This window comes from Pipistrellus kuhlii, unplaced genomic scaffold (genome assembly GCF_014108245.1).
Source record: "Pipistrellus kuhlii isolate mPipKuh1 unplaced genomic scaffold, mPipKuh1.p scaffold_m20_p_17, whole genome shotgun sequence".
Taxonomy (NCBI): Eukaryota; Metazoa; Chordata; class Mammalia; order Chiroptera; family Vespertilionidae; genus Pipistrellus; species Pipistrellus kuhlii.
In genome coordinates, this window is record NW_023425482.1 from 1457096 (window position 1) to 1477533 (window position 20438).

General features: G+C 46.2%; 2 protein-coding genes across 5 annotated transcripts; both read right to left on the minus strand.

The window, feature by feature from the left end:
* Window positions 1–2836: 2836 nt before the first annotated feature.
* On the minus strand, window positions 2837–10315 carry LOC118720480 (cytochrome c oxidase subunit 6B1). 2 transcript variants are annotated; one of them, XM_036440419.2, is made up of 4 exons: window positions 10171–10315; window positions 8407–8523; window positions 5194–5294; window positions 2837–3001 (listed from the first exon to the last, which is right to left on the minus strand). In XM_036440419.2, exons 2-4 carry the CDS (start codon window positions 8510–8512, stop codon window positions 2948–2950), a joined length of 261 nt encoding a protein of 86 aa, XP_036296312.1. In that variant the 5' UTR covers window positions 8513–8523; window positions 10171–10315; the 3' UTR covers window positions 2837–2947. The 2 variants fall into 2 exon arrangements, with proteins under 2 accessions (XP_036296312.1, XP_036296313.1); XM_036440420.2 differs by having other exon boundaries at window positions 10092–10239.
* A 5046-nt stretch (window positions 10316–15361) lies between these two features.
* Window positions 15362–20396, minus strand: ETV2 (ETS variant transcription factor 2). Of its 3 annotated transcripts, none has more exons than XR_006741818.1 (7): window positions 20235–20396; window positions 17591–18670; window positions 17402–17479; window positions 16922–17122; window positions 16364–16886; window positions 15823–15935; window positions 15362–15587 (listed from the first exon to the last, which is right to left on the minus strand). XR_006741818.1 is itself a non-coding variant. In XM_036440416.2 (7 exons), exons 2-7 carry the CDS (start codon window positions 17658–17660, stop codon window positions 15381–15383), a joined length of 984 nt encoding a protein of 327 aa, XP_036296309.1. In that variant the 5' UTR covers window positions 17661–18670; window positions 20235–20396; the 3' UTR covers window positions 15362–15380. The 3 variants fall into 3 exon arrangements, 2 of the variants coding, with proteins under 2 accessions (XP_036296309.1, XP_045438483.1); XM_036440416.2 differs by having other exon boundaries at window positions 16364–16819; window positions 17063–17122; XM_045582527.1 differs by having other exon boundaries at window positions 15362–15935.
* Between the last annotated feature and the right edge of the window lie 42 nt (window positions 20397–20438).

Here is a 20438-nt window from a genome sequence, read left to right on the forward strand (position 1 = left end):
GCCAGCAGTAGCAGAAGCTGTGCGATGATGGGGGTGACGCCTTCCCCTGATCAGCCTGGTCGCCTCCTGCCGAGGGAGGCCAGACTGTGGCTTAGGTCCGCTCTCTGAGGTCTTAAGCTATCAGTAGGACATCCCCCGAGGGCTCCCAGATTGGAGAGGGTGCAGGTGGGCCCCCCACCCCGTGCACAAATTTTATGCACCGGACCTCTACTTATTAATAAAGAACTACAACATTCGCTAATGACTGATTACTATAATTGTGTTGCATTCATTTCCCTTATGTGCCTTACGTGTAGGTTAGGGGTGTCAAACTCAATCAGAGAAGGGACCAAAATCTAAAATCCAGCCTAAATCGCAGGCCGAATGGTTTACTGAACAGTCATAAACTGTCATTGTGATGGTAACGCAGCGGAGTGCAGTGATGACAGCGCGGTGCGGGCCACATTGCAAGGCCTGGTGGGATGGATTTGGCCCGCGGGCCTTGTGTTTGACACATGTGGTGTAGGTGTACCATTTCTCTCCATTAATCCTAGCAGCGAAGATTTTAGCAGCCAAGATTGTCACATCATTAGTCGTGGACTGACTTATTTGGTGTGTGGAACAGAAAATATTTCACTTTCAGAGCACAAGGAAAACAGGTTTAGGGAGAGATCAACCAAAGGACTTGTATGCATGCATATAGGCCTAACCAATAGACAAAGACAACAGGGGGGTGAGGACATGAGTGGGGTAATAGTGGGATAAGGACACATATGTAACACCTTAATCAATAAATTTAAAAGAAGGTAACGTGAAATAAAAGAAAAAAGGTTTATTACACTTTTTAATTTGTGCAGTTATTCAGTGTCTGGGAAGTTAATTTTATTAAAATGTTCTATTATTTTATGTTGGTTACTCATTTATTTCAGCCCTTTGTATTCAACATACCTCTATTGAAATAAACCTACATTTCTATGAAAATTGGAGCTTGTTTTTTTGCAGCCCCCGTAAACTTAACCTTGTTTATTTGGCCCATGTTAGCCTTTGAGTTTGACATGCTTGCTCTACAGCCTCTAGAAGTCCCTATTCATGGGTAAGTGTCCTGTTTAAAGGAATCTCCTCCTCCTCATAGGAAGCCATTGCAGATCCCGCCCTAAGGCCATTTTTCTCAATACAAGAATCATCTGCCCTAACTGGTTTGGCTCAGTGAATAGAGTGTCAGCCTGCGGATTCAAGGGTCCCAGGTTCAATTCCAGTCAAGGGCACTGTATTTTCGTTTTGGGCACATATCCAGTAGGGAGAGTGCAAGAGGCAACTGATTGATGTTTCTCACTCTCTCTCCTTCTACTTTCCTCTCTCTCTAAAAAAAAAATCATCTTTCTGCATATCTGAATACCCTTCAGGTAAGTCTATTGCACAACCATTTGAGTGGCCTTAAAAAACACACACAACATAGTGTTTTTGTCCACAACATAGTGTGCTAGCTAATAATACTCTCTTAGGAGTTCCCTGTTGACAAGTTTAATGGATGGTATTTTGGGCTGTTTTTGTATGGCAATTCTTTTGAGGGCATTGAGAAATAACATTTCTTAATTCAGACCAATTAAATGACATTTAATCACCACAATCAACATGAAAGAGGAGGCCCAGAGCACAGAAATTTCACATTGTATAGAAGACTACTTATCAGATGACATTAAGTATTATGATTTTCTTAGCTGTAATAATAGTGTGATTATGTTAGATATATATACTTATTTCTAAATAAACTATGACCTCTAAGATTTACTTTAAAATTACCTAGTAGCTGAAACCGGTTTGGCTCAGTGGATAGAATGTCTGCCTGAGGACTGAAAGGTCCCAGGTTCGATTCCAGTCAAGGGCATGTACCTTGGTTGAGGGCACATCCCCAGCAGGGGGTGTGCAAGAGGCAGTTGATCAATGTTTCTCTCTAACTCTCTCTCTTCCTTTCTGTAAAAAAACCCCAATAAAATATATTAAAAATAACAATAATAAAATTATCTAGTAAAAAAAATAAAATTACCTATTAATTAAAGATGAAGCTGGTCATTTGTTTTTAACTGTTGAAGCTAGGTGAGGTACATATGTGTGTGTGTGTGTGTGTTTTAATACTTTTTATTTTTTTATTGATTTCAGAAAGAAAGAAACATCAATGCTTAAAGAGAATCATTGATCAGCTGTCTCCTGCAGGACCCACACTAGGGATCAAACCCACAAACTGGGCATATGCCCCGACTGGGAGTTGTCTGTGACCTACTGGTTCACTGGTCAACGCTCAACCACTGAGCCACACCAGCTGGGCACATAATAAAAACATACTATTTTCATTACCTAAGAAAAGTTTAAAAAATTATCTGACAATTAAGGGAACATACTAGTATACATAAACTTCAGCATATACATTGTGTAAGGCTATTTCATATAATCATTCATTCTATTGTCTGGCACAGAGAAGGTGGTCAAATTTTGATAAAACAAAAATTAAGCCGATAAAACAAAAATTAGCTCAGTGGATAGAGCGTTGTCCTGTAGACTGAAAGGTCCCAGGTTCGATTCCGGTCAAGGGCATGTACCTTGATTTCAGGCGCACCCCCAGTAGGGGGTGTGTAGGAGGCAGCCGATTGATGTTTCTTTCTCATCGATGTTTCTAACTCTCTATCCCTCTCCCTTCCTCTCTGTAAAAAATTAATTATATATATATATATATATATTTAAAATTAAAAACAAAACAAAATTAAAAAATACTCACTCTGAAGCCCCTCTTACTGGTCCAGGTACTATTTCCAACCAAGGGTCTTGCCCAGTAATCCAGCTCTTTACACATACACAGTCGAACATTTTTCCAACAAGTATTTATTATTAGTTTAGCCATGATTTAGGATTCTAGGGTGGGGTGTACCCAGGCCCCCCTTTCACCTCCCGGGGAGAAGGATAGAGAATGCCCAGTTCAGATCTTCCCAGGAAACGTGCCTTCTGCCCGGCGGTCATCCCAGGCCGAAACCTGTGGAAAGAAAGCCAGTGTTAGTTACTCCCTTCCTCTATGGGGAAACCACATGAGTGGATTTAATTTTTCTCACTTTGTCTACCTGTTCATTTCTTCAGTCAATCAACAATCCAATACCTACAGGAGCTGGAGAACCAGCAGTGACCAGAAAGATAAAAATTACTGGGCTGTTTGGCTGGCATGGCTCAGTGGTTGAGCACCAGGAGGTCACAGTTTGATTTCCGTTCAGAGCACATGCCCAGGCTGCACCACGAACCAGGAGGTCACAGTTTGATTTCCGTTCAGAGCACATGCCCAGGCTGCACCACGAACCAGGAGGTCACAGTTTGATTTCCGTTCAGAGCACATGCCCAGGCTGCAGCCTCCATCCCCAGAGTGAGGCATGCAGGAGGCAGCCAGGTAGTAATTCTATCTCATCACTGATGTTTCTCTCTCTCTCTTCGTTTCTGAAATCAATAAAAATATATTTAAAAAACAAAACAAAACAAAGAATCACAGTCTTGAACTGATAAAAGCTGAACCACTAAAGGAGTGGGGGGAGAAAAAATAACACAGGAAAATCCCCAACTTCCTGCAGGGCTGTTCATGAGGAGATATGTGAGGTTCGGAGCTTCAAGAGAGTGGCTATGCCCGCTTCAGGAAACCTAGTCAACACTCAGTGATGTGTGTCAGAATAGAGGAGAATACTAGGCAGCTGTGAAAACAGTAAGGCTGATCTATGCTCCAGCACAAATAGATCTCCAAGACATAGTCAAGTGCAAAAAGATGCCAAATGGAATAAAGAGTAAGAAATTACTGTTAATCACATATGTAGGCAAACAATTCAGTTCTCAACCAAGTTGTTCATAGATATAATTTTGAACAAAAACTTCAGTCCATGCTGATACGTCACCATGAAAAAGGCGTCTCTCAGGCCATAAACAAAGGAGAGAATGTGAATTAGTTTATCCCTAAAACTCACTGCTTGTTAACATCTCAGGAAATATACTGTGAATATATAATATTTTGCTTTTTAAATTTTTAAAATTTTTATTGATTTCAGAGAGGGAGAGGGAAAGATAGAAACATCAATGATGAGAATCATTGACTGGGGATGGAGCTCACAACCCAGGCATGTGCCCTAGACTGGAATCAAACCCGGGACCCTTCACTCAAAAGGCTGAAGCTCTATCCACTGAACCAAACTGGCTAGAGTGTGCTGTGAATATTTCTGTTTTTGCTTTTGTTGCTGCCAAAATGGACAATTAGCACCATTTAAAAACATAAAGATGCCATCAAGTGCTAATATTGTTCAATCTCCAGATAGGGCACATACAACAAGCAACCAATGAATGCATAAATAAGTGGAACAACAAATTGATCCCCCCCCCCCCATTCCCATATCTCTCTCCCACCCTCAAATCAATCAATAAAATTAGCTCTGGCCAGTGTGGCTCAGTTGGTTGAGTATAGACCCATGCATCAAAAGTTCACCAGTTCCATTCAATCAGGGCACATGACTGGGTTGCAGGCTCAATCTCTTGTAGGAGGCATGCAGGAGGCAGACAATCAATGTTTCTCTCTCTCTCTCTTACTCTAAAATCAATAAAAACATATGAAAACAAATTAATTAAAATAAAGAATTTTAGTTATCAGAGATAAAAGGACTGACTGCCTTAGTGTCCATATTTTTTAGATACACATTGAAGTAAGGAGGAGTGAAAGGACATGCTGGGATTCATTTCAAAATACTTCAGCAACAGGAAAAACGAAAAAGAAAAGGGATAGATGAAGAAAATGTGGGAAAATTGACATTATTCAATTTGGGTGATGGGTATATTTTGTGGTCACTGAATTATCCTACTTTTATGTATATTTGAAAATATTCACAATAAAAAAGGATAGGATGGCACAAATGGTGAGGCTCCACAGGGACAGGAAAACAGCACTGAGTATATATCTATAGAGTGAGTGAGCAAGATGGGTTTAGCAAGAAGACAGCTCTGGTCACCTTGGCTGAGAGCCCTGACTTATTGAATGTATCAGTGAAAGAAGAAAAAGAAGGCAATTATAGGAAGAAAAGGACAAATCCCATGACAGTGCGATGCCATGTCTTCCCTCCACCTCTTGCAGCTTACCTTCCACCAAGTCACCAAACTCCCCTCTCCTAAGACCCCTGTAACCCAAGGGCCCCAGCAGGAGTCACTTACCCAGGATACGGGGCACAGGGACTTGTACACACGCCGGTACCATTCACACACAGAGACATCACCCCCTTTCGCAGTCATTGCCTTCTCACAGCGGTGGAAGTCTGAAAAAAGGGGTTCGGGTTCAGCTCAGACAAAGGGCGAGGACACATTTTAAAAAAAATATATATTTTATTGATTTCTTACAGAGAGGAAGGGAGAGAGATAGAGAGCTAGAAACGATGGGAGAGAAACATTGACCAGCTGCCTCTTGCACACCCCCTACCGGGGATGTGCCCGCAACCAACGTACATGCCCTTGACCGGAATTGAACCTGGGACTTTTCAGTCCGCAGATCGATGCTCTACCGCTGAGCCAAACCGGTTTCGGCGAGGACACATTTTTAAAAAAATACTTTTATTGATTTCAGAGAGGGAGAGAGAAAGAGAGAGATAGAAACATCAATGATGAGAGAGAATCGTTGATCAGCTGCCTCCTGCACGTCCCCTACTAGGGATCAAGCCTCAATGTGGGCATATGCCTTTGTTGGAATTGAATCTGGGACCCTTCAGTCCGAAGGCCAATGTTCTATCCACTGAGCCAGACCAGCCAGAACTAGAACACATTTTTTAACAAAACTCTCAGAAATACCCTTTTACCAGTTACACACACACACACACACACACACACACAATTTTAGAAAGAATGTATAGCCTTACAAGTGGATTAAAAAGGGTTAGATATAACTCATTAAATTGACTCTGCAACCTTTAGAGAACTGCTATTTAACTGGAAATGTCTGAGGTCAGGCCCCATCAAGTTTCCCTCAGTAGGTAAGAGCATTGGCCCATGGACTGAAGGGTGCCAGGTTTGATTCCAGTCAAAGGCAGGCTCCCTAGCCTTGGTTGGGGCACATACAGGAGGCAACCAATCGACGTTTCTCCCTCTCTTGTCTTTCCCCCTCCCTTCCACTCTATAATTATCAATGGAAAAATATCCTTGGGTGAGGATCAACAATAAATGAATAAATGAATAAATAGGTTATTTGTTAAAAAAACAAAACCTAAAACTCTGAGGTCAGGCCTGATGGGCAATGAGGGGCATGTGTAGGGATAATGGAAACCCAGAACCAGGGCAAAGGAAGGGGAAGACAGTCTTGATACTAAAATGCTGGAGTCTGAGAACTGAGAGAGGAGGACAGGCATGGGATAATTTGGTTTTTAAAAGTAAGCAATTAGCCGAAACCGGTTTGGCTCAGTGGATAGAGCATCGGCCTGCGGACTGAAGGGTCCTGGGTTCGATTCTGGTCAGGGGCATGTACCTTGGTTATGGGCACATCCCCAGTAGGGGGTGTGCAAAAGGCAGTTGTTCGATGATTCTCATCGGTGTTTCTAGCTCTCTATCCCTCTCTTCCTCTCTGTAAAATATCAATAAAATATTTAAAAAATAAATAAAAATAAGCAATTAAGCCTGGCTGATATGGCTCAGTGGTTGAGCATCAACTCAATAACAAAGTGGTCACTGGTTTGATTCCCAATCAGAGCACATATCCAGGTTTTGGACTTGATCCCCAATGAGGGCATACAGGAGGCAGTCAATCAATGATTTTCTCTCATCAATGTTTCTATCTCTCTAAAAATCAATAAAAAGACTTTTTTTTTTTTTTAAGTAAGCAGTTAATTAGCCTAGGCCAGGTAACTGAGTTGGTTATTACAGTGTTCCGATATGCAAAGGTTGCAGGTTCGATCCCTGGTCAGAGCACATACAAGAATCAACCAATGAATGCTTAAATAAGTGGAACAATGAATTGATATATCTCTCTCTCTAATCAATGAAAAATAAATAAATAAATAAATAAATAAATAAATAAATAAATGTATGTAAGTAATTAATTAAAAAAAAAAACCCACAATCAATCCAGGTATTCCACTTCTGGGCACATTCCTTAAGAGAGAAAAGCATTTACATGGATATCAGATTACACCTCTAAGAATGTATATAGTAAAATTATTCCTAAGTGCTCCAACCTGGAAACCACACAAGTGACCATGAACAAAGTGTGGAAAACTTTATAGCAATGAAAATGAATAAACTACATGTCATAAGGCAGCCGAATCTTCAGAACTGTTGATTTAAAAAAATCCAACACATGCCCTAACCGGTTTGGCTCAGTAGATAGTGTTGACCTTTGAACTCAAGGGTCCCAGATTCGATTCAGGTCAAGGGCATGTACCTTGGTTGCGGGCACATACCCAGTGGGTAGTGTGCAGGAGGCAGCTGATCAATGTTACTCTCATCAATGTTTCTAACTCTATCCTTCTCCCTTCCTCTCTGTAAAAAGTCAATAAAATATATTTTAAAAAATCCAACACAAAAGAATGCAAACAGTATTTATAAAGTTCACAAAGAGGCAAACCTAAATGTGATGAGAAAACCAAAATATGATTGCCTTAAGTCAGTAGGGTTACATCTCTACTGGGGAGAACAGGGTGTTGTGCTCAATACAGGATGTGCAATAGGCAGGAGAGTTCAGAGTTCAGGCAACATCTACTTTTTTTTATCCAGGTTATAGTTATACAGGGGGTTCACTTTAGAATTATTCATTTAGCTGTCCATTATGTTTTCTGTACTTCCTGTATGTATGTTTGAAAATAGTGCATCCATTGGGTATTCCCCCAGGCCCACTCATTGTAGTAAAAATATTTTGTGCTATCTGCTACCATTTGATTGCTGACAAAGTCACTGATGCTAACATTCCTGAGGTTGTTGCCTCCATGCCTAACTGAAGCAAGTGCTACATAACACACACACACACACACACACACACACACACACACACACCTTATTTTTAAAATTGATTTGAAAGAGAGAGGGAGAGAGAGAAACATCAATTTGTTCCATTCGTTCATGCATTCATTTGTTGCTCCTTGTACGTGCCTGACCAAGGATCAAACCCACAACCTTGGCATATCAGGAAGATGCTCTAACCAATAGAGCAATCCAAGCCATGGACTTAAATAAATCTTTAAAAGAAGAAATCATAATAGGAACCATTGCACTGGCCCAGAACTTGAACACAGCTGATAAGGAGCCTCAGTCCTGTGAGGTAGGATGTCCATAAATAAAAAAAGGCCTGAGATTTGTGGGTCCCCAAGGAGTCAAGAGGTGAGCAACTTCAGGTGTGGGAACAGGGAACAGGGGAAGATCTGCATTCCCCAACCATCATGTCCTGCTTACCCAGGTAGTTCTGCCAACAGTTCCTGGTCTGGTTCTGGTTGGGAAAGCGGCTGTCAAAAGGAGCAGTCCGGTAGTTCTTGATTTTTGTCTTGATGTCTTCTGCCATGTTGCTGATTCTTAGAGGCAAAGAGAATGGATGATAGCAGGGGTTGTATGGGACCTGAACCTGACCATGTCAGCCCACCCAGGCCCAATGGGGCCCCAGATACAGAAGACGGGCTGGGTGTGAATAAGCCACTACCTCCTCCCTGTCAACATACACACACACAGATATAAGGGACAGAGCAAATCCATACTTTCTAAATGTATGAGACAGCAAGGTTTGGAGGGAGGGTCACTCCTTGGTAAAATTAGGCCTTATCTGTCACAAAATAACACTAGTGAACATGTTTTGAGCGCTTACTACAGGCCACGTGCTGTCCTACACGCCTACAGCTTTACTCCTGCAGCCAGCCTAATAAAAGGTAAGAACTATTACTTTCACTGTTTCTCAGATAAGTGTCTAAATGACTTCTCAAGGTCACACAGTATACAAATGGTGGAGCTGCACTCAATCATTAATATAATGTACAATGCAGAGATTTTTAATGTCTTTGGTGCCATGAATTCTTCAGAGGGGTCTAGTGATCCCTTTCTTAGCATGTGTTTAAGTGGATTAAAAAATTGCACACCCCTGACTGGTTTGGCTCAGTGGATAGAGCATCGATCTCCAGACTGAAGGGTCCCAGGTTCAATTCCAGTCAAGGGCACATGCCTGGGTTGTGGGCTTGATCCCCAGTAGGGGGCGTGCAGTTGACAGATGTTTCTCTCTCGTTGATGTTTCTAACTCTCTATCCCTCTCCCTTCCTCTCTGTAAAAAAAAAAAAAAAAAAAAAAAAAAATCAATAAAAAATATATATATATTTAAAAAGTACTACAGTTTTGAAGTAACCATGAGTAAAAGTATTTTATGCTATCTGCAACCATTTGATTGCTGACAAAATCACAGATGCTAATATTCCTGAGGTTGTTGCCTCCATGCCTAAGTGAAGAAAATGCTACATTTCAATTAAAGGTCAGTAAAAATGCAGATGTAACCCCCCCCATTGGAGTACTAGAATTCCTTGAATTCTATAGATTCTGTAGACACAGGGTTAAAAAAACCTCTGGTACAATGTCTCTTATGAGGTGACACAGTTTTCACCAGGGAACCTGAGTGAAACTGACTCTATTCAGAGATTTCGAGGAGTCCTGGGTTTACGCCGAGGTGAACAAGCCAGTATTAAATTGAAGCGATCCAAGATAGTGAGAGTGATCTGGGACAGTAAATTGGGAGGCCATCTTGACCCGCTATTTGGGTGAGGGTGGGTCCGGATGACACTGTGACCCCTCCAACACCCAAGGGGAGAGGAGGGGCCAGACACCAGGACTAGGCTGCGGCCCTGGCAAACTGCGGGGACCCACGCCTATGGCCCAAGGATTACGGGCACCGCAGTCCAAACCAAGATCCATATCATGGTCGCTGAGCCAAAAGAGACAATTACAGGCTTGGGGTGGGGGGTGGGGGTGAGAGAGACTAAATGAATTACTATGTCACTTGGAATGTCGCCCGGCATTAAGGGAGAACTAAATGTTAGCCATGACTACTAACACAGCAGAACCCCAGGCCCCGCAGGAGGCCGAACACCGCCGTCCGGAAACCTCACCTCGTTCTCGGGGAAGCTAGCGTCCGGTTCCTCAGTCCCCCAGGACGGGATGCCGGGCACCCGAACCCTCGGCACTCACCTAAAGACGCCCCTGAAGCTGCTCGCAGCTCAATGTGACCTCAGCAGAGACTCCTCCGCCTGACCGGAAGCGGAATTGAAACGGGCCGGAAGCCGGGCGGGATAAGTGATTCCCTCCCCCGGCTAGAGCGCCCTCGGAAAGACGGTCCCTGAGGCTAGTAAGACGACGCCCATTCATGAGAGCCCCAATCTTCTATTGGACTGATAGCTGTCCATCAACTCTGCAGGTCCAATCATGAACTTGCACCGACTGGTACAGGCTCTCCTCGCTTCCTTGGCTTTCCCCGGGGGAAGCAATTCTGTTTGGGTCCCGCTGCTGGCTGGAGAGTGGGCCTAGGGAAAAACCCAAGTGGAAGTACTCCTTTCGTGCAAGATTGTTTGTTGAGTGTCAGGTATTTTTGTAAGGGTTGGGGATGCATCCTTGAACAAAAGATGACCCATACCCTCTTTATGATTATTATAAGGTGACCAGATTTTAACAATGGTAAAGCGGGACACCATTGGCGGGGGGGAGGGGGGGGCGTTCTTGATTAAAAATTTGGTCTAGCGGAGATGGTTTGGCTCAATGGATAGAGCGTTGGCTTGGGGACTGAAGGGTCCCGGGTTCGATTCCGGTCAAGGGCATGTACCTTGGTTGCGGGCATATCCCCAGTAGGGAGTGTGCAAGAGGCAGCTGATCGATGACTTTCTCTCATGGATGTTTCTAACTCTAGCTCTCTCCCTTCTTCTGTACAAAATCAATAAAATATATATATTTTTTAATAAATAAAATTAAAAAAATAAAAATTTGGTCTATATGGAGCAACAAAAATTTTCATAGAATGCAAAAATAGTATTGTAATATAGTTTTAAAATTTCAACATAAGTACAATTTATAAATATAATAAATAAAAATTATGTATAGTATTTTATTCTTTGGCATATTTCTCATTTGAGTGAATTTTTTTCTGGAGATTGCTGTCGTTTAAAAGATGATATTTTTCACAAGAATTTGTTAAATTATATTTCACACATAAAATGGCTTTCAAAGTCTCAACACTTAATTGTGATTTTTCTGATGTTCACACTTTACTTACCGTAGAAAACGCATTCAGTCGCAGCATTAGTTCCTGGTAAGGACAGCGCGTATTCCACAATTCTAACAACTGATCAAAAATGCGAACTTTGATAAGCAGTTCTCGATAATCAGTTCTCAACAATTATTTGTTATTATTAAAGTTTAACATTATAAAATTAACAAAAATAATATAAAACTCATATCCTGGCTAAATAGCCACATGGCCGCTGAAAACCATATGTTCCCTTTCTGTTATCCCATAGTTTCCTAACTTATTGTGCATTCTTCCCAAAAATCGGGAGTTTTTAAAAATGTCTCGGGATGCAGGACAAATTGTTAAAAATTGGGGCTGTCCCACCAATAGCGGGACGATTGGCCACCTTATATTATTATTATAGGAGGTCAAATCGTTCGGGTATTGAAAAAGAACCAGCCTTTCTCGCAGGGTCATTTGTCATGTTAAGAGGAATGCTGGGACTCCACTTCCAAACACAGAAAGATTTGGGTGGCTGAGGATTCAGAAATCAGTCCTCATCACAGAGAGGAGGGGTTAAGAATTAAAACTTGGTTCTGTAAAGGACCTGGCAGAAACTGGTCCATCTTGGGAAATTGACAACTCTATTCTTCTGGACAGTTGTCCTTGACGCCTTTCTCTCACACCTTATAACTGATCTATTTAGAAATCTGGTTGGCTCTTCCTTTAAAAAATATACTCAGAGCTGAAACCGATTTGGCTCAGTGGATAGAGTGTCGGCCTGTGGACTGAAAGGTCCTGGGTTTGATTCCGGTCAAGGGCCTGTACCTTGGTTGCGGGCACATCCCCAGTGGGGGGTGTGCAAGAGGCAGCTGATCGATGATTCTCTCTCATCGATGTTTCTAACTCTCTATCCCTCTCTCTTCCTCTCTGTAAAAAAATCAATAAAATAAAATAAAATAAAATAAAATAAAAATATATTCAGAATCTTCTGCCATCTGGTTCAAGTCACCAGCACCTCCAGCCTGGACTATTACAGTAACCCACTCCCTGGCTTCTTGGTTTCCCTACTGCCCTCCACAATCAAGTCCACTCAGTCAGAGGGACCCTGCTAACACCTGCCAGATTATTCCCCTTCCTTAACTTAGAGCCCTACCCTGGTGTCTGGTCTGACTTTTAGTCTAACCTGAAAGTCCTTACAAATGACCTACACAATTGCCCTCCCCCTTTTTTTTACCCTCATCTCTGTAAAAACTGATAAAACCTTATTCAAAATGGAGTTGGAAAATCCTGAAGGGAGAGTTCTCATCACACATAATGAAAAAAACATAAGATATTTTTATTAATATCAGAGAGGAAGGGAGAAGGAAAGAAAGGAACATCAATGGTGAGAGAGAATCATAGAGAGAGGCTGCCTCCTGCATGCCCTCCACTGGGGATCAAGACCTAAACCTGGGCATGTGCCCTCACCTGGAATCAGAATGTGACCTGGTTCATAGGTCGACTCTCAACACAGCCCTGCACGCCACCCAGGCAAGAATTATTTTAACAAGGTCTGTTTCTCAACTTCTTGTCTGTGTTACTTTTCATCTAGTTCAAAAGAGATATTTTTCTTTTCGTTTTTATTTTTTTTTTATTTTTTTTATTTATTTTTTTTTAAATATATTTTATTGATTTTGTACAGAGAGGAAGGGAGAGAGATAGAAAGCTAGAAACATCGATGACAGAGAGTCATCGATCAGCTGCCTCTTGCACGTCCCCTACTGGGGATATGCCCGCAACCAAGGCACATGCCCTTGACCGGAATCGAACCTGGGTCCCTTCAGTCCCCAAGCCAACGCTCTATCCATTGAGCCAAACCGGTCTCGGCATTGAGCCAAACCGGTCTCGGCTTCTTTTCGTTTTTAAAATATATTTTTTTATTGATTTTTATTTTTTTTATTTTTATTTATTTATTTATTTATTTATTTTACAGGGAGGACGGGAGAGGGATAGAGAGTTAGAAACGTCAATGAGAGAGAAACATCTATCAGCTGCCTTCTGCACACCCCCTACTGGGGATGTGCCCGCAACCAAAGTGCATGCCCTTGACTGGAATTGAACCTGGGACCCTTGAATCCGCAGGCTGATGCTCTATCCACTGAGCCAAACTGGTTAGGACAAAGGAGACATTTTTCACATGGGAATTTTATGTCCTGCTAAAGAGAGAAGGGAAAAAAAGATTCCTTGCTGCCCAACAATAACACACTAGCCACCGTTTGCAGCCAGTGAAAAACCACTGCAACCTCAAACTCTTGTCCTCCTTTAGTGGACTTTTGCTCAAAACCACCCTCCCCAATTTCCTCCTAAAACCTAATAAAAGCTGACCTTCCCTTTGTCTCTTTGGACTTGCCTATAGTTTGCTACATTTGCCTGTCCTATTCCTGAATAAACTAATTTTTTGAGCTTGCTTCAGTTTACCTTTTAAAATCAACATCTCCTACCCTTCTTCTCACTGTCACTGCATCAGCCTGGGAGCTGGCCGCCTCAAAGGCCTTTACATATGTGGACTGGCTCCCTCCAAAGAGCCTTTGTGCTTGTTGCCCCTTAGCCTGGACTGCTCTTCCACAGCTGGCTCCCGCCTCACCTCCTTCAGTTTTTTGCTCAGATGCCACCTTCTTGGTGAGCCCTTCTCAGACTAAGTATTTGAAGTTGCCATCTTGTCAGCCTCCATCTCCCTTCTCTACTTTATTTCTCTATAACACGTATCCTCTCAGACATGACATCCTTTCTTTTATTGTGTTTACCTTCTTTTGTTTTCCTCAATATAATAAAAGATTGCAAGTATCTTTTTGTCTTACCATTGTATCTCCAGCATCTGAAATATCACCTGGCATATAGGAAGTACACTATAAATATTTGTTGAAGGAGTGAATTTCTTGTGTGAATGAAGCGCCTAATGTGGACTGGACAAAGGAATTGTGGGAAAGAACTGCTTTCATCCTCCTCTTGGTCTAGCCTCCAACCCTCCCATATACTGTGTTGGGTGCAGTGCCCAGACTTTATTAGGTCAGGGGCTTCTTATACATTCTGTGTCCATCAACATTGTAATTATTTGTGGAACTACCTGTTTATATGCCTTTATTCACTCCTTTCAACAAGATCTTCCTAAGCCCAAGTCCTTCCCATGCTTAACCCCACTATGGCTCCCCTGTGACCTCGGGACAAAACCCAGGCTCCTTAGCATGGCCCCACAGATTCTTTGTGAACTGACCCAGGGTCTCCTCTCCAACCACAGTGCTATTTCAGTTTATTGAACAGTGCTATGAGATCTCCTACCTTCAGGCTTCTGCCCATGCTGCTGCTTCTGCCTGGAACATTCTTTGCCTGATTTCTAAAATCAGGGGTGTGTGTGTGTGTGTGTGTGTGTTTCCTCCAGGAAGCCTTTCCTGACCTCCTCTTCCCCAGGCAAGATAAAGTTTCTCCTTTTGGTCCCTCCTTACCCTGAAGTTTTCCTATCCCAGCCCTGACCACTCTGGGCTGTCCCTGTCCGGTGATGAGTCTGTCTCCCATAAGGGCAGGGTCCAGAGTTGCCTTAGTCACTGCTGTATCACCAGCATTGTCCACAGGACCACTCAGCAAGCTCTCTTTAGGGGCTCTGTCGTTCCCAGAATGGGCAGGCTCTTCTTAGAGAGTCTAGGTCTGAGTTCTACGTTCCCCAGCTTGGGTGGGAAAAGAGTAGGTGGCTTTGGGGTGGGGGAGGGGAGTGGGAGGTAGTGGTAAGCAGTAGGTCTAATTCCTTGCCAGTCCCTAGCATTGTGAGAGCACACAGTAAGCCCATTTTGGAGCCCCAGTCCTTTTTTCAAGAAGGACAGAGTAGGTAAAGTCACAAGTTAGTGATTGGGTCTGATTGATTGATTGATTGATTTTTTTTTAACAAGTTCCAGCACAGGGCATGCACACACAGTAGAGCCTATGGGGGTACTGAGTTAGAATCCTTTGCATGTCTCATCACACAATGAGCACACAGTAAGTCCTTGGGTCTGGGTCTATTTTGGTCATGGTATGTCTTAGGATCACACAGGTGGGGAGGGGTTGGGTGGGTGAGGGTGCACACAGGCTCCCCAGCGGGTCTAGGTGTCTAGTCAGTATCATTGAGAAGGATGCAGACAGCACACGAAGGAAGTTTGACTGGATATTTTTATTCGGTTGCTGCTCCCTGTCGGCCCCTGACCCCAGCGTTATCTGGGTAAGCTAGGCCGGGCACGCGGCCCCCAAAGCGGTACGTGTACTTGCGCCCACCGCTCTTTCGCACGATATCGCGGCGGTAGTAGTAACGCAGGCCTCTGCTCAGCTTCTCGTAATTCATGCCAGGTTTTCTCTTGCGCTCGCCCCACAGTCGGGCCACCTAGGGCGAAGGCCAGGCTTAGTCAGAGAAGGTGGGAGCCAGAGGGTAGGGGGTGGGGGCTTAGCAATAGATGGGCCGGTTCCGGTGAGGTCCGGGCACAGGCGAGGTGGGGCAGAGTGCGGCTGAGCTGAGGGCATGCTGGGGCGGGACCAAGGGCTCGGCAAAATGAATGGTGGTGCCAAGTTGAACCAGAGGAGACCAGGGCGGACTGGGCGGGTCTGGGAGACTGCCCCACCTCTTTGGGGTCGCACAGTTGGAACTCGAGGCTGTTGCCTGTCCAGCGGATGCAGCTGCTACGCGCCTGGTCCTGGAGCAGCTCCAGGAGGAACTGCCACAGCTGAATGGGACCTGCGGGGGCGGCAGGTGGATACTCAGGTGTTCGGGCCCCGGTCCAGGTCATTTCGATGGCCCAGGAGCCTAGGGTCCCTCGCCTCGAAGGTCCAAGGGTCAGGTTTCCCAAATCGGGACCTAGGAGTCCGGATCCCCTCCTCCGCGGTCCTTCCATAGAAGGGACCCAAAAGTCAGCCTCAGGCCCCATCTCGGAAATTTAGGAGTTTGGGTGCCCACCTCAGAGACCTGTCATCTAACTCAGTGGCTTAGGTCTTCGTCCCTCGCTCCTTAGAAGACGGCCAGCGCCTGACTCCTCCCTTCCCTGCGGACTCCGGAGGGAGGTCTTAGCACTAAGTCCCGCCCCTCTCCGCCCATCTCTCGGGTGCCCCCCCCCCCCCCTTCGGCGTCCAGGCCCGTCTCCCACCCCTCCAGCCTCGCTCCCTCACCTCGGTGGTTCGTTTTGGGATAACAAGCCAGCGTTGCGCGGTCCACCTGCTGCTGCGTTTCTGGTTCGGAGGAGGTGGTGAGACCTGAACCCTGGCACTCCTCTGGAGAGGCGGTGCGGGCCGCGTGCGGCCCCCAGTCCCAGGAGGCGGGGCAGCCCGCGCCCCCAGGGCCCCTCCCGGAAAAGTGGTCGGCGCCGAGGCCCTGGCACCAGAACGTGGCGCCGTCCGAGCCGACCGGACCGTCCGGGCCGGGGGAGCGGGCGGGGGCGGGGGCCCGCGACCACGAGCGGGTCCCTCCGGCGCAGGCGGCGGAGGCGGCGGAGCGCGGGCCCGCGAGCCCGGGAGACCCGGCGCAGGGGGCGGGGCCCGGCGCCGGCGACACTCGGCTCCACGCGTCCCAACCGGTGCGCCCCCGCTGTGGCCCGTCTGACCACCACAGAGCCTGCGAGGCGTGCTCTGCGAGGAGGAACGGACCGAAATGAGGGGAGGCCAGGCGTGCGGCTCCCCGGCTCCCTCGGGAGTTCTGGAAGTCAGAGCTCCGGGCCCTCACGCCCGAGCCCCTGGCTCCCGGATCTGGGCCGGGCCACGAGAAGGAAGCGTCCCCAGTCCTATCTCCATTCTCCCTCAAAAAACCAGGGAAGCTAAACTTCAGCCATGGTGGAAGACCCCAATCCTTCCCTGTCCCTCCCGTACACTCACCCGCCCCCCATGGAGTTTCTGGGTGAGGCGACGCGGAGCTCCAGTCCTGCTGTGGGAGTCCTGCGAGGGGGAGAGATGTAGCTGAGTTTAGGGAAGAGTGTGAGGTGACTAGAGAGCCCCCTCAACCACTCACCCAGTAGTCCGTATTTGTCAGGGACTGAGCATCCTTATCACCCCTACTCATTCAGACCTAGGACTCAGGACCCAGCCCCCTCCTCTTTCGACCTCAGGAGCTCAAGCCTGCAGCCCTCTCCCCACTAAACCCCAGGAGTCCAGGAACGCCCCTTCCTCCTCAGACCTAACCTTCCCCAGCGCCCAGGGGACTCAGCTCACAAACACCTTTCCAGCATGTCTCTTCTGTCAGTGTGTCCTCTTGGAGTGCCACTTCAGGGAAGCAGAAGCCAAGCTCAGCTCCTTCTGCAGGCAATCAGATTAGAGCTGGTCAGGGTCAGTGGAGGCCCTCCATCTGCCCCCTCCCCTCTCTCCTCTCCTCCCCTCCACACACACAATTCAGCCCCACAAACCTACCCAGCCTTGATAGTCTGTTTCCCAGGGACACTCCCTGTGGCGATGCTTCATCCCACTTCCACAAGTCCATGGGTGCTTGTGAATGCTGGGCAGAGGGACGAAAGGCACAGGGTGAGCTGGTGACTCTGAGGGACCCTGCAGTCTGGGCCCCGGCCTGCTTCTCTCAGACACAGTAGTTCAGGCCTCTGCTCCCTTCTTCCCAGGTTCCTGGAATCTTGGCCTCTTGTCCTTTTTGCTCATACCAGTTATGAGGGACCTAAGCCCTCTTTTTCCTCAGACCCAGCAGTCCAGACCTCCAGTCCCCAGTTCACGATGGCTCACCTCTCTTGGGTTCCTCTGCCCCCACCTGGGGTCTCAGTCTTATTTCATACCATGCATCCCCTCCCCTGGGGGCCTGGGCAGGGGGGAATTTTCCGAGACGTCAGAGCTGGGGGTTGAAGCTAAGGTCGAGTTGCAGGGGGCTGGGGCGGGGCTGAGCCACACACCCCTCGCCTCCCCCTCACCCCCTCAGGGATGTCCGCCTGCCTTGTAGCTGGGGCTGTTTTGCTGCAGGGATGGCTAGGACTTGGACAGATGCTTGGGGAACAGCAGGCTGGGCAATGGGGGGTGCAGGGGGTGATGGGAGTGGGACAGGGGGCTTGGTGGACAGGTTATCCATCTTGGGGACTTGATCCTGTGAAATGAGTGGTGGCGATGGGGAGGAGGGTTTGGGTACAGCTGGGCTGTTCCAAGCTTATCTACAACCGGAAGGGGGATTTCCGGCCAGACCCTTGGTCTGCCTACGTCAGAATCCATAGGGGGATTGAGGGGGATGGGAATGGGGGGAGGCTGGACCAGGGTTTGAGTTCTCCCCTTCCAGGGCTTTGAGGACATTCTGGGCTGCTCTGGAGGAGCATTATCATAACAATAGCATTAGGAAAATAAACAATAACAACGGAAATAGCCGTCCCAGTCGGGCTGCCGGTTTAATTCCCGATTTAAGGGCACATACCTGGGTTGCAGGTTTCATCCCTGACCCTGGTTCGGGTGCTTGCAGGAGGCAACTAATCAACGTGTGTCTCTCCCTCCCTCCCTTCCACTCTAAAAAAATAAAATTCAATGGAAAAAATAACATTGGATGAGGATTAACAACAAAAATAAATAACAGTAATACTGATAGCTAACATTTTATTGAGGGCTCATTGCATGTCACCAATAGTGCCATGGGCCTTCATTAAACTTTCTTATGAGGCAGGTACAAGTCTGATCTCTATTTGATGGAAAGAGGAAATTGAAGACTTTCTTCATCTCCAGAGACCATGCCCTTCTATGCTATAATAGTTTGGGACAAATTTGAAATTTGAGTATAAACTGAATATGACATATAGAATTACTAATTTTCTTAGATGTGAGTGATATGATCTCTATAATGAAATGAACAGATATTTAGGGGTGATTATGATGTCTGTAAATTGCTTCAAATGATTCAGTAACCCTCCCCAAGTCTGTGAGCCTCTCTCTCTTCTGCCCATTTCCAGTCCCATTGTACTGCCTCACAGTACTCATACTTTTATTTTTCTGCTTCCCTCCCGATCCTTCCATTTTTGTCCATCTCTCAACTCACAATCTCTCTGTTCTCACTTCAAAACCCTATTTTCTGGCAATATTCTCCTTCCTTATCGCCTCCTTTGCCCCTGTGGTTAGTCAATAAAGGCAGGAGTAGGGAGGGCTAGTGATATGGGGGTGGGGTGGTGTTTCAGGGTGGTCAAGCCCAAATGACAGGGGACTGAAGGGCACTTCCTGCTGGGGAAGGAGGCCCTCACGCTCCTACCAGACTGGAAAATGTGACATCAGAGAGGGGGCAGTAAAGGAGGAAGAGGGAATTTGACACCTCTCCTGGGTGGCTAGCTTCCCCGAGATTGGCATTGTTTCCCACTTCCCTTCTTACCTCCTTGCAATCCAGGGTCCTGACTACTATGCTCCTGGGAGAACCTCATCCCTTCCTCATGCTGGAACCATGCAATCTCCCTCTGCCTCATCCCTGCCCCAGCCTCTTTCTAGACCTCAGGACTTTCTAGTCTCAGGACTTTCTAAAATGCAGATCTGTGAACTGTCTCAACTGCTGCCTTTGTGGTAAAGTTTAAGCTTTTAGTTTGGTGTTCAAGGTCCTGCATGGACACTTCTTCAAACAGCAGAGACAAGCTTGGAGCTGGGAAGAGATGGGAGGAGAGACTCACAGATGCAGAGCTAACTGATCTAGAGAGATCCAGATGCATAGCAAGGGATAAACAGGGCACTCACAGAGAAACCCTCAGAGGATTTACAGAATGAAGAAATTGGGATACAGACTCAGAGATCCAGAAGGTGAGAACTGAAGACTGGGAGAGAATGACGAAAGAGAATGAGACCATCTCAGAAGTGACCAGTTCCTTCAGGAAGCTCTCCTTGATTCCCAGGCTGCACCAAGCTCCCCCATTCCAACCCTGACCCATCTGAGCCATCACTGGTACTGGGCCTATCTTCTGACACTGGACCAGGAGCTTTGAGGGAATGACCTGGGACTGCTTGTCACCAGTGTGTCTCTTGCAGTGCGGAAGCTCTGGGTAAGTTTGCTGAAAGCCTAGAAGGTGATGAGCTCCAGAAGAGTGAGGCCCAGAACCCTTACCTTGGTGCTGAGAACACAGGCTGGTGTCAGAAGAGCATGGGTCTGAGCCTCAGCTTGGTGGGTCTGAGCCTCAGCTTGGCTTCAGCCCTGCCATAGCCCAGCTTCCTCTTCTGTGGAATGGGCTGCACTCAGCGTGTACTTAAGAGGTTTCCAGAAGATGTTATGGGAACTCAGGAGGGACTGAAAAATGCCCATCTGCATTTC